Genomic DNA, 14,584 nt, shown 5'->3' on the forward strand with positions numbered 1-14,584 from the left:
ATTATGAATACATAACGGACGTGTGCGGCCAACGCTAATTAGCATTCATTAACATATTCTTTCACATTAAGATGCTATATTGTCATTAAATGTCTGTTTAAAAGGAAGACAGCGGCTACAGTGTTTGGGCATCCCCTTGGCCATGATACGGTGTGCATGCTCCACTTTTAGCACCACAATCGCTCTTTCATTGTTACACCAAATAATAAAAAATAAAAAAAATAATCATTTTATTGGAGTTTGAAGCATTGGGCAGGAAATAATCCGAGTGGAATGTACCTTTCGCGTGATCCTTATCGAGCTGGGCAGCCACCTTTTTCCACTCTTCCATCTGCTCTTGCAGTGGGTTGATCAGGCAGTCGATTAAAGCGCTAATTAAAAAAGAAATTAATATCAGAATCTGTTATTTACTAAATGTCTCCGCAGGTGCAACCAGGGGGAGAGTAAAAACACCGCATACGTCCACAAGGGGGTACTAAACACAGAATGCATCGATTCAACGAAGGAATTCCATTCCAGGCAAAGACTTCCCACCGGATCACCCAGATCACAAGCCGCACTTTTCCCTCTTAATTTAAATCTTTAAATTAAGGGTGTGGCCTATTCAGAATGGCGAGCGGTGCGTTTTTACCCTCCTGTGGTTTCTCAGAGGTCCCACGTCTCCTGGAAATGCGGTTGTTTCTCCTACCTCCCTGACACACGTGAGGATTTCCCTAATCATTCTCTCTCTCAATGTCTTCCTATCTTCTCGGCCGACCGATTCCGTGTTCCCGTCTCTCCTCCGCTTCCTCTCTTGCCTCTTCTTGTTCTCCTGTCTCTTTATCTTTGTCCGCTTCTCCCTGGTATCAGCTCCGTTATGCAGGTACTTCCACACAAGGGTGGAGCCTCTACACATACCCTCTTCACCGATTGGAGGAACGGGAGAGAGGCTGTCCCCGTGATGCACGTGTTCAAGAGGGTGTACATGGAGGCTCCTTCCTTGTGCAGAAGCGCTCCGGGAGCTGATAACGGGAAGAAGAATACGAAGAAAGAAGACAGGAGAACAACAAGAAGGGGAGACAGGGACACGTAAGTGGTTGGCGAGAGAGTCAGAGTATTAGAGACAGCGTGTGAGAGAGAGAAAGCGTGTGAGAGATAGACACCGTGTGAGAGAGAGTGCGTAAGAAAATACTTATCCTTCTACTAATGTGTATTTTTATTTCTTTACAATGGCTAAACTGTAAGAGTCGCCTATAATGAGGACAATGCAGTATTAGAGAGAACCGCAGATTCATAGACTGTCTTCTGTACAGACACCCTTTGTGTGACAGCCCCATCCCGTTACGGACCAGCTTGACATTCCACAAGCAGTCGGTAGAATGAAAAAAGTGTGTATATATATATATATATATATATATATATATATATATATATATATATATATATGTATATATATAACGGCTGTATATTTACTTAAAAAACAAATAAATGGAACACCTTGTAAAGCTTTAGAAAGTTAAACTGAGCTGGATATCCCGGGAATGCAGAATTCCTTTCCTGCCACAAGTGAATCCTGATTGGCCGAGATCCTGCGATGTCATCAATGGGAAATGTAGAATTTACAGTGAATATGGAATTTAACTCTTTAGACACTGCACTTCCTCAGTTCCTAAGGAAATCATATTTGCCCCAATATATGGAACTAGATAAATATTTTGACACCTGGCCCACATCGCCTTTGCTTGTGTATTTTTCAGGTGGGCTGCACTTGGGGGGGACAAGGTCGGACATTTTTCTTAAGGAACCCATATACATTTCAGCCGTCGCTGACCAACGCGTGTAGAGTGCTGCCCCTGCTGGATGGGAGGTATAACTGCTCGACTGACTCCCTTCTGTAAGCTTATACATCCCGCGTACTCCAGGGGGCAGCACTTTATATGTGCTTGTCTGCAACGCATGGAATGTATATGTGTCCCGGAAAAAGCTCGATGTGGCCCTTTATCTTGTGATGTTGGCTACGCAATGACCCGCGGGCTGTACATTACAGCATCAGATGTGTGATCCAAGTCAATCGCTTTCATATTTTCCAGGGAAAAGCATGATTTTGAAAGAAACTCGAATAGCCGCGATGCTTAGGAGTGTTTGTTGATAGAATATGATGCATATTGAGCTCCACAGACATTCTGGGTTTAATTCCTAAAACACAGCAGTTACGTAGGTGTTTGTTTGGAAAACACGGGGCAATTTCCAAGAGCTGCAAAAAGACTGAGAGCGTAAAAACCCATCGAGTATGGCAGACGGAGCCAAACCGTGATTAAATGTTCTAGAATCCATGAATGTGGCCTGGCACATCATCCCAGACAATCAACAGGGAGCCCACGCTATATCATTAAACCCCAACAGAGCTGGGAAGGAAAAAGCACTTATTGCCGTATTCTATCTCTCGCTTAGAATTTTGGGGGTATTACACTTTATTGAGCACCTTGGGGTAGTTTTGGCAGCAATGAGGGGGTACGAATGCCCTTATTTAGGTGCGGAAATAAGACAATTGTTTCATCCTGGGGTCTACTGGGCATCTTAATCTGTGCTCCGGGTCAATCTGGAGACACTGGATTCTCGCTCCTTAGGGTGACTCTATTGGAAATAAAAGTGAGTGTGAACTTACCTTGAAAACTGTCTGAGTTTGGCCTCAATACTGCGATGTCTCATACACATCCTGGTCAACGCGGACCCAACCTCACGAGTAGCTCCTGGGGAAACAAGCAAGACATTTCTAAATATCACAACACCCAGTAATACGGAATATCTTTATAGATGTACAGAGGCCCTTTATCACTCCCATCACTCCTGTATTCCAATGGCCCTTTATCACTCCCATCACTCCTGTGTTCCAATGGCCCTTTATCGCTCCCATCACTCCTGTGTTCCAATGGCCCTTTATCACTCCTGTGTTCCAAAGGCCCTTTATCACTCCCATCACTCCTGTGTTCCAATGGCACGTTGTGGTCGCTGGTCCAAGTTTAAGTTTAAAAGGATGGTTAGAAAACCCTTTTGTATTTATGTTACAGCCAGAAATGTCCTTGTTTTACACGAAAACAGCTAAGTGACCCCAAACTTTTGAAGGTAGTGTAGACCATTTAAAAGTGGACATAAGAATTGTATGAGCTGCAGGAAAAGTGCTGATCGGAAATCTGTATAATTAAAACAATTTGCATATTGTTTTTGCAAATAATACGTTTTTGGGTTACACTTGCCACATATTGCCCAGCAGCGCTCTTATTTTTAGAGTCCAATATGGCACATTTTAATTGCAATGTAAGAAGCAGCCACTCGGGGGCAGTGTTGCACCACCTGCCAAACCCCGCACGGAGCGCTGCATCTATTTAATGAGCTCATAGAGCGGACACAGACAAGCGTAACACTCAGATGCCGGGACGCCGGCAGTGCATTCAATGTCTTTCAAATGCATCTTCAGGGTTCCGGCATCCAACAGATGGAGAGTAAAACGAGTCGGTAATAATAATACCGACGGCCGGCTGCGGTCTGGCGGAATCATGAAAGGTTCTGTATGATCGTATATAATTTACTGTCACAATCCCCAGTTATGAGGTTTGGGTGGGCTGCAGCTGCCTGGAGCCGAGGAATGCCCCATACAGTTAACCGCTTCGGTGCCAACTGGAACTGCTGCTTCAGGAAAGCGTAGTATTGCGGATATATGAGGGCAGCAACTCCCATTACCCTCATCCAGCCCTCTATAGTATATTTTTCACTCTTTATTTGCACATCCGTTAGTCGGGTCATCCGATTATTTGAAGAAGATTCTAAAAGCCTGCAGTGTTGGTCTTCGATCGGCTTTGTTTCAGGATATTTAACCCCAAAGCAGCACACGTGCCTCTCGGATACCGCATAGAAACAGCAGATAAGACCCATTCTGATCTGTCTAGTCAGCCTGTTTTGCCGCTATAAAGACTCAGACCTTAACCAGTCGTTGGTCTCGTCCTAGAACCGTATGTCTATCCCATGCATGTTAAATATCCCTCACTGTATTACCCTCTACCACTTCTGCTGGGAGGCTGTTTCGCTTACCTACCACCTTCTCAGTGAAGCAAAACTTCTTCACATTGCAAAGACTCCAAAGTACAGATAATATTTCAGTGAAACAAGTACCTCAGTACATGATATTTTAATTTCCAGCCCCTAATGGAGACCGACGGAGAGCAAATTATCACGGGGTGACAACACGCCCTGAATTTAATGCAATCTGCATTTCCTACAAACGCTTTTAGGGTTTAACGGCAAACGGCCCTCTCTACAATAAAAGATTCCCCGAAAAAACTATAAATGAGGCAAAATCAGTTATTCCGGGAAGGTTTTGGGCGTCCCGCGGGCATTTCTATTGGCTGCGTTAACAGAGCGATAGAAAGGGGGGGGGGGGCATTTTATTTTAATTGATAGTCCCTTCATTAAATGGAATATCGCTGGCAGACAGAGCGAGACCACCGAGCCGTCTCTGAGGCAGGCGGTAAAAAGCCTCTCTGTGTAGGACGAAGCCATCCAGAAGAACGCCGGCTCTGTTTAAAAGCCATCTCCGCTCCATTTACGGGCCAAGCAGAGACTGCGGAGGCCAGCGGCGGTCGGAGGTTATAAGAGACAGCCTGGTTTGGCAGCCGGACACATTGGACTTTATCTAATGCGGCCATTTCTATTTTTACGCATAAACAAGCAAAAAAAAGCCTGCTTGCACAGAAGGAGTTAAAATTGATGTCACCTAAACAATAGAATATTTGAAATAATAATAATTATATAAAATAATAAAATAAAAATAATATAAAATAATAATAAAATATAAAATACAAAAGTATTAGAAAATAATAAAACAATAGAAGTAATAATAATAATACAATAATTAAAATAAACAATAATAATAAAAGAAAAATATAATAATAATATAAAATAATTATAATAAAAATATTAGAAAATAATATAAGTAAAAATAACAAAAGAAAAATATAATAATAATATAAAATTATAATAAAAATATTAGAAAATAATATAAGTAAAAATAATAATAAAAGAAAAATATAATAACTCAAATAATAAAATAATTAATAATAATAAAAGGCAATAATATTAAAGTTCACGGGATTCACACAGGACATAGAATGTGACAGCAGATAACATCTAAGGACTTTAATCAGTCCTTAGGCTAATCTTCAGGAGTCATACGCCTATCCCATACATGTTTAAATCCCCTTATTGTGTTAACCTCTACCACTTCTGCCAGGAGGCTGCTCCATTTATCTACCACTCTCTGTAGAATATTAGTCCTGATAATAAAATATAGTAAGAAGCTTGTACAGTAACGTGGCAAAAATAGAACCGAATAGCGAACAATAAGAGCGCCGGGTCTTCCTTTATACGTTCCACATGTTGCCAATTACAGGTTTCCTACAAAAAAAGCAGAGCAGCCGCATCAGAGAAAAGCCTGCTGTTTTTGTAAATGACAGTCGGCCGGAACGTTCTATAATCGTCCAGGAAACAGCCGGCCATCATACAATTATAGGTTTAACCCCCGCCAGCGCGGCCGAGGTCACACGCGGGCCAGGAGATGAGGTCACACGCGGGCCAGGAGATGAGGTCACACGCGGGCCAGGAGATGAGGTCACACGCGGGCCAGGATATGAGGTCACACGCGGGCCAGGATATGAGGTCACACGCGGGCCAGGATACGAGGCCACTGCCTTGGCAGAGCGCTAAACGCGGACGTATAAGCACCCCGCAATACCCAGCAAGAATTCTGAGCTAGAAAGAGGGGCATCAGGGGAGGAAGGAAGGGCATCAGGGGAGGAAAGCGAGGCACCAAGGGAGGAAAGAATGGCATCAGGGGAGGAAATAGGGGCATCAGGGAAGGAAAGCGAGGCATCAGGGGAGGAAGGAGGGGCATCAAGGGAGGAAAGAGGGACATCAGGGGATTTTGGGTCCAATCTGGGACCGTCCGTCTGTTCTCTCGCTTCTGGCGCTCAGCATTATTAATAACCATCACAGCGCTGCGGAGGTCACTCCTCCTGATTCTTGGAATGAGCCCGAGTTCCACAGAGCCACTGAATTAATTACCCCAGGCTAAGCCAAACAGGTCTCAGGACTTAACCCAGTGGGGGAAACTCTGCCCCATAACGCCATTTCTGCACACATTAAACAGGCGTATAATCCCCATTGTCACATGGCTGAGATTTATGGGAGTTGTACTCCACAGCCTCAATGTTAATCAGAATCAGGGCTTCCCCGCGTGTATAAGCCGCCCGCACTCTTCTTGTTCCGTGTAATTTCTCGGAGATTCCAGCTGTTCAGGTCGGAATTTAAAACAAATATTTGGAAAAACCCAGAAGAAATAGCCCCCCCCCCCCCGCGTACATGTACGGGCTCAAAATGCATCAATGGGTTTAGGGACCGCCCATTGTCCTTAAGGGGTTAATCTTCACACAACGACCCAGCTGCCAGCCACGTGGATCCTGCGGGAAACACTCCTTTTTTGTGGAGGTTAAATTCAGGAGTTGCAGCGGGGAGTGCACGGCCTAAAACCACCCCTCTACCACTTCTGCTGGGAGACGGTTCCACTTACCAACAACCCAGTATCAGTGGAACAGTGTGCGGAAGTACCTTGGTGGAGAAGGTATGAAGACATTGAGAGAGAGTGTGAGTGAGAGCATGAGAGAGTGTGAGTGAGAGAGCAACAAAACCAAAAACTGGCACGCATGTTTAACCCTTTATGTGTCAGATGGCTGCATATCACGTTAGAAATGTTATGTCTCTCTTTGCTGCGAGAGCCTCTGCGGCATCTCGTGCAATGTGCTGCACGCTAGGTCACGTCGACCCACATTATCGTGTAACGGCGATACGCGACGCGACACGGCCCCCAGGGCTTTACTGTACACTCAGCAAGGTTATGGAGATCCCGTGGAGGGAGCACGGACGCACATCACAGCCTCCTTACCAGAGACCCCATCACCGCAGCGCCGCTTGCTCCAAAATAAATGCCACACTGGAGGCAAACGAAAGAAACGGCAGAGGCGTTGGGTCACGATCTGCTAAATAGTAATAATTACAGATTACCATTTCTAAACGGCACTCGCTCTACATTCATTTCAACAATGTCCACGTCTCAAATCACCTCTGTGCCCCTTTTCCCTCCCCTGATGTTTCTCTATTCTAGTGATGGGAGTGATAAAGGATTGATGGGAGTGATAAAGGGCCATTGGAACACAGGAGCGATGGTAGTGATAAGGGACCATTGGAACACAGGAGTGATGGAAGTGATAACGGGCCACTGGAACACAGGAGTGATGGGAGTGATAACGGGCCATTGGAACACAGGAATGATGGGAGTGATAAGGGGCCACTGGAACACAGGAGTGATGGGAGTGATAACGGGCCACTGGAACACAGGAGTGATGGGAGTGATAACGGGCCACTGGAACACAGGAGTGATAATGGGCCATTGGAACACAGGAGTGATGGGAGTGATAAAGGGCCATTGGAACACAGGAGTGATGGGAGTGATAAAGGGCCATTGGAACACAGGAGTGATGGAAGTGATAAAGGGCCATTGGAACACAGGAGTGATGGGAGTGATAAAGGGCCATTGGAATACAGGAGTGATGGGAGTGATAAAGGGCCTCTGTACGCCTATGAAGAGATTCCATTAAAAATCAGCCGTTTCCAGCTACAATTAGTCATTAGCTTCACCTGGAGTCTTTGGGGCGAATATAATAATATAGATGAGAATGTATATGAGCCATTTGTATGAGTTCTCGCTCTGTTATCTGAGCCCAACTATAATACTTTACTATACTGAGACAGCTGTTGATTCAGCAGCGCCCCCTGCAGGCAGATGTTGTTACTTCACCCATTCTATGTTATTTCTATGCTGTGTATGAGACTCCCCTTGAAGAGGGGCAGACAGCAACGCGCTTTATGGTTTCCCGCGGCGCCCGGTGTTCTTGTACGGACGCCGTTACCTCCCTCGCTCGTTTTATATCCCGCTCAGCATTACGTGAAATTTTCCATCAATAAACACCTTCTAAAGACCTTTAATGAAATATTATACGCAGCCAGCGGCGGGACAGCCAACAAATCGATCCCGGGGCAGACGAGCAGGTGTACAAATACAAAGTGCAGCCATCTGCAAACATACAGGGGCCTTCCATACAAACAAGTGATATGAACACCTCGTCGCAAGCACCATGGTCTCATCTTAGGCTCAGGATAACTATATGTTTAAATCAACTCACTGCATAAGCCCCTACCACTTATGCTGGGAGGCTGTTCCACTTATCTAGCACCCTCTCATCTCTCTCGGTTACATCGTGTTACTTTGATTCATTTGATACAGTTCTAAATTCTATCTTGAACTCTTTGGTTGTGATTAAACACAGAAAAAGTAAATGAAACGCAAACCCTCATTTGTTCCCACATTATATTTTGTTCCATTTTTGTGGCTGTTCATGCGCGAGGACGTGTCACAGACAGACGTTTCCCTCCGACATCCGGCCACAATTACAGACTTCGTATCTATTTCCAGAAAGAAAAGACTCCGTGAACATTCCGGGGGCAGAAACGCTAAACGACGTGCTATTTACCCTCTGATTTTTACATAAAAAGAGCTTTTATTATATTATATATTAGTTATAATATTATATTAGCGTTTTACGATGTATTTAATTATTACGCAGCATTTTTGGAGCGCTATACTTTATTAATAATTCAATAATATAATTTACAATGTAAATCAAAGTATGTTCAACTGATTGTCGAGAGAATACAAAATGATAGTTCAATTGCATATAATATAAATGTATCGTAAGGCAGTTATGTATCATAACGTATCATAATGTATAGCGCGCACGTCTTTGGTAAACAGATGGGGTCAGATAACGTGACTCGGGACCATCCAATAACCTATTATATCTTCCAGATGTATAGAACGGTCCGGCTCCTCTGCCCAACTCAATAAGGGCAGAGAATATTCTTTCGGGGGTTGTTCTAAATCACATCTTGGCCACAGCTGATGAACGTCGGAAATATTGCATGGGAGCGAGCGATTTGAAACTAAATATGTAACGATGTCACGCGGAATGCAAGTCCTCGATACGGTAAGCAGCTGCCCCTTCGAAATGACTCCCACACAGACAGGTGCGATGTACAGTTTCACCGCGGATACGCTTGGCAAACGAGGCACGGGGCTTTCCACCCTTTCCTGGTTGGGGTCTACCAGCCCTGTTACCCCGGAGGGCTTCATAATCCCACAAAGCATGCTGAGACATAGTAACGCTGCCACATGACACATGCATCTCGGCACGCCGTTTAGCGAACGCGGTCTGCCTCGGGGCTGGGAATAGGCGTAAGTCGGACAGTCATGGCGGCGGTATGGCCGTGGTCAGATCAATTGCTTCCTCCGAAGGAAATCTAAACCCCAGACTAATATATGACAGCTGAAATCCCTGCTTGACAACAGGTGACTCCATGATTCAGAACCTCCTGGCGAGTCATTTCATTTAATTGCCATGATCTCTGTGAAGGGTTATTTGAAAGGGTTAATATCTGAAGTCCCTCCCCCCAGTATCAGCCTGTTTAATAACCAAGATAAACTTATCCAAGACAAAGTTATTATTGGCTAACCCGGAACGTTTTGGTAAATATAATATCCAAATCCTTTTGTTTGCTAACCTACGTTAAACAGCGAGCCACTAAAAGATAAAAGCCGGCCCTTCTCAACGAGACATCCACGGGAGACGGTCTCTCGAGTGTTCTTGCAAGTCTGCGGTCCCTCTTCAAAACCTGTTTCAAACTTCAAAAGAACGCTCTCGAAATAAGCACATATAAAAAAAAAAAAAAAGGAACGTTCCGATGCGGATCGAGGGCTCTCGCACATATTTGCGCGAATCACAACTCCCATCATCCTTACACAAAAGGACAACCATTTATTTGGTACGCACGTCAAGCTCTATGCTTGATAAATAGAACAGCCTCCCAGCAGAAGTGGTACAGGAATCCGGCTCCTGAATCCGAGGACTGATTAAGGTCCGAGCTTTTACATCGGGAAAAACGGGCAGACTAGACGGGGGAGAGCGGTTCTTATCTGTCATCAGATTCTATGTTTCATGGCACGCCATGCATGCGCGGGTCACGTGTTTAATCCCCGCAGCTGGAGCATGAAGCTGCAACATGATTGCCAATGTAATGGATTTTCTCACATGACTCCATTAGCGTGTATTCTGTATGTTGTGTTTTAAAATAACGGCCTGCCACTTATCGCTAAAATCAACCCATCTGCTCCGGGCTGAACCGTCCTTTCAGTAAAAAGCAGGGCATTTGAGTTAAAAAATATATATATATATACACAATACCTGAAACCTTTCCGCCGGCGTTTCTAGGAGGCGGTAACCGGACGGTTACATTGGACACATTTAATGGTTCAACTCCGCAAATGAAAAGAGAATTGTCGCTGCCGCAGCTCTCAGCATAACGGAATTCCTTTATATCAATGACATAGCCTGTGCTTTCTGCTTGTCAGTCACTGTAACCGTTTTGGAGATATTTAGCTGAAAAAAGTTCCCGTCTTGGAAGCTGAGATTGGTGGCAGCCTGTGGCAGAGCCGGCATTATCTAATCCTTTTCCAGTCCTCCCCCGAACCTTCCAAAGGCTGCCCCATAAAGACCCTATATAAGGCAATCTTGTGTAAAAGCTCCGTCAGGACCCCCTACAACTATGAGGCCCAATTACCTTCCCGCAACCCCCCACGATATATATATATATATATATATATATATCCAGCCCCCCTACACTCCCGTTACCCTCTCCCCCAGCCCCTGTCTTAATTAGGGCTCCCAATGTTACACAAACCCACATTCCTTCTCATAAAGCCCCCTAAGAAACCCACCACTTTCTGGACCCCCCCCCCCACATTACAGACAAAACACCCCATCTACCCCCTCCAGGCACCCCTCTCACTCTCCTTAACCACAGCGTTTCATAAATGTCAACTAAAAGCCTCTTTACCCAACCAACCCCACCAACGTGACACTGCAGTACTGGATACATAGTCGCCACCTTGCGGGATGGGGTAGGAGGTCCTGCTGCCGTTGGGGGCGGTTACAATGTTATTGTAGGCGGTGCCACTGATACAGCGGGAGACAACGTTGGTGGGGGCAAGTGGGCGGGGAGTGGGAGGTTCCGCAATGCCACTCCCACGACCTGGAGTCTCCGAGGAGAAACCCGGGGAGTTGGCTGTCGGTATATGGAGAATGCGTCTGCCTGTATCGGGGGGGGTTTATTGGCAGCGCGGGGTAATGCGGCAATACAAGCCCATTTCTGCCGGTTCGCTGTTGAGGTTTGGAATGTTAAGTTGCTGCTCGTCGCTGATTGGTTCAGACAGCCTTCGAGGAGAAGGGAGAGAACTTCGGAACAGGAAAACGATTACAGAACTTGGTTTGGCCACATTTTGCCACGTTTTAAACTAAATATATATAAAAAAAAACACTGAAACACAGAAAAAAAGGCGTACGTTATAAGGGATTCTGATAACCGTAGATTATTGTAAGCGCTGTAAAGGTGATAGTTCCCTTTTACAGATACCCCCCTCTTCTACCTCCCAGCCTCGGATTATCAGCAGCCTCTTTAAGTAAACATTTACCCCTCTTCCCGCCAGCTCACAGTTTGAGTATTTTTGTTACAAGACAAACAAACCTTTATAAGCCAGACAAAGAAACCTTCAAAGCGCGCGGCGGCTGCCTTTCACTCTCCCGGTCGGGCTAAACTCTGACATGTCCATTGAGCCCAAGAGCCGGGCCAACAATGTGCCGAGTTAAAAGACCTCGTCCCGTATTGATAAGGTTCCAAAAGACATCAAAGGATGGCGGATAAAAGACGCACTCGCTGATGTAACTCGGACTCCTCATACATCAAAGGAGCTTTCTCCAAAGATCAATAAACCACCTTCACCTCGACTCATTTGTGTCCTCCTTTAATTATCTCACCTTTCTTCATACGCCTGAAGAAGAGACCTAGATCGTCTCCAAAGCTTGCGATCCATTATATGTTAATAAAGGTGTCATCGTTACCAGATTTACTTCCTAAAAGGGGAGGCACGCAACACCAGATGGACCCCAACATGGAGGACATCTCTCCATCCTCACGCCACCTGAGGGACCCTCAGCTATTACCGTATATTCACTCTAATGCCTACGATAGCTGAGACGTCTCTTTAAATTCAAGTGCCCCCCCCATCATACGAATTTGCCCCGTTGCCCACTCCCCAGCTGTTGACTGTGTAGGAGATGCGTCCGGGTGGAACAGATCTCCTGGAACTTAACGACCGGCGACCATCATGGGGGGTTCAACAAGATCCCCAGTGTTCATGCATGGAAGACACTACCACTGAGCTCAACAGAAGCACCTTCCTGCTTCAAGCAGCCAATCAGTGGAGAGAACCGCCGGAACAGAGGGGACAGGGAGCTGCAGCTTCTCCCTAAGGTATAGTTTTAACCTTCATATTAAAGTAGATGCCGAAAAAAAGACATTGAGGGTCCCATACTCAGTGGGGTCCACTCAGGAAGACCCTTTAATTAATAGTCACAAAGGGTATGGCTGTCTATGTATCGTGATAATAAGTTAACAAAAGTTATAGATATATTTAGAATCTATGGTAAAATAAATTAAAAGAGGTAATTAGAAGAGAATGTGTGACAATAAAGTGCTCTATACTGAAAGATCAAACAAAAAAACATATTTTTGTATCATGTGTTTGCCTCCCAATTTTAGTGGTTTTAGTAAAACCTCGGCTGACCCCAAAGCGGAAAATGTTGAGCAAACCTCATTTGTTTATATCGCATAACTCCATTCTCTAAATATAATCATTATATAAAAGCCCCAAAGCGTAGAAAATATAAACCAACGCGTGTTTCTGTCATTTAACGTTATCGAGCTGTCAGAACGTTCCGGAAAGTACTTGTGCTGGAAATTAATCCGTATTCCAAAATGAGATCGATTTTACCTTAAGGACGATTTTGGTGTATGGGGGGGGGGGCTATATAAAACAATAAATAATAATATTTTATTTATATATATACATATATATATATTTTAGCAATCGCCTTCATTTCAAAAAGAGTGCGTTGCTCTATGTTACATTGATTTATATAGCGCCAGCTGATTCCGTAGCGCTGTTACGATAGGGGACAGTGAAAATCTTGCAATCTATTTTGCTGGGGTTGTCGGGTGCTGCACGAGACATCCCTCTTAATAAAGATTTTTGGGGGGCACCGGGGATGTTTTGGGGATTTCCGGCACATGGAATACCGCACATTGTGTCTCGTGATTCTCTTCGCAGCTCGGCGGTCTGTTCGGGTTACACGCGGCAGGCGCCTGTCTCACAGGTGAAGAGAGCGATTCGTCATTTCTAGACAGTCGTTTAACCCCGTCACGGCCCAGACTGGGTGCCGACTGACCCCAGAGTCACATTTGGACAGGGGGGGGGGATCTGAGACGTTCGGGCAAGTTCTAACCCGCAGGCTGCTCGAGAATTTGTCTGGAGCCGAGATCAGCCATGCTGGTTTTAGGAGGCATGACTTTATTTAGACATCTTTTGTCGCTGCATATGGCCGGACCGGCAATGATGAGGTGGCCCTGGGGCTGTATAAGTATAAGGGGGGATGCTCCCCGCCCCATAGAGCTTACAGTCTAAGTAATAATACATTGGCCATGTTCCGTTAATTGTGAATTGTTTAGCTCCTTGAGTGGTGTGTAAAACGCTCTTCCTCCTTTCTGGATATGTCGGGGTTAATTGGGGTAACAAACAACCTATATAAAGAATATTTGGGGGACGTCGCATGCTGCCACGCCGGGGATTGGCTTGCTGTTGGCTGTGACTGCAGATTTGCGGCTTTTGTGGCATTAAGGGAGATAAGGATTTAGAAACAGAAAAAAAAAATTTTTGAAGACGCCCGCGACAGATTGCGGAGTGGGTTTGGCAGGAAAACCTAAAATAACATTTCTGGTGTAAATCAGAGAATTTTCCTGCCTTCGTGTAACGAACTATATCTTCAGATCAAAAGTCATTTTATAAAAGACTTCCCATTGTGTATACCTGGGAGCTCAGCGACCTATAAAGATCATGGAAATTTAACTACAGAATTCACTTTCTTGGGTCATATGCATTTTTTTTAATCAACCCCCATAAACTAAGCACAGAAAGGATCCAGTCCTGTGTAAATGTCACACATAGCGAACTATCACTATGGTGAAATATGGGATTGGAATTAAAACATACAGAAGGAGGGGGGGGTCTGTAATTTGTCCAAAATATTCAAATCTGAGCAGCTCGGGCGGACTAATACCCCCTTACTGCCCCCTCTGCCATGCCTTACACAGATGTCATTGAGTGATCCTGTGGAATCCGTAAAACATCTCCACATGAGTCTTAGAGGAGCCGATTTCAACACTATTTGTATTTCACGACAACAAGGTTAACAAAGCAGCTTCAGCACCTACTTGACATTTAATTCATGGAGCAGGACGGTCATTATAAAGTGTTTTGTTACCAGCTGTGGGT

The 14,584-nt window shown here is 45.0% G+C and overlaps 1 protein-coding gene across 12 annotated transcripts in view; it reads right to left on the reverse strand.

Moving 5' to 3' along the window:
- Window positions 1-14,584, reverse strand: part of LOC149305675 (protein MTSS 1-like) — a 71,774-nt gene that overhangs the window by 9,201 nt on the left and 47,989 nt on the right. For all 12 annotated transcript variants that reach the window (XM_089477247.1, XM_089477239.1, XM_089477244.1 and 9 more), the window contains exons 4-5: window positions 2,645-2,729; window positions 280-371 (exon numbers count right to left, since the gene is read on the reverse strand). In XM_089477247.1, coding sequence (XP_089333373.1) covers window positions 280-371; window positions 2,645-2,729 — 177 coding nt within the window. The remainder of the gene's footprint in view (window positions 1-279; window positions 372-2,644; window positions 2,730-14,584) is intronic.

Source organism: Sceloporus occidentalis, unplaced genomic scaffold, assembly GCF_023333645.1.
Source record: "Sceloporus occidentalis isolate IW3139 unplaced genomic scaffold, rSceOcc1.0.p SCAF_11, whole genome shotgun sequence".
In the NCBI taxonomy this organism is placed as follows: domain Eukaryota; kingdom Metazoa; phylum Chordata; class Lepidosauria; order Squamata; family Phrynosomatidae; genus Sceloporus; species Sceloporus occidentalis.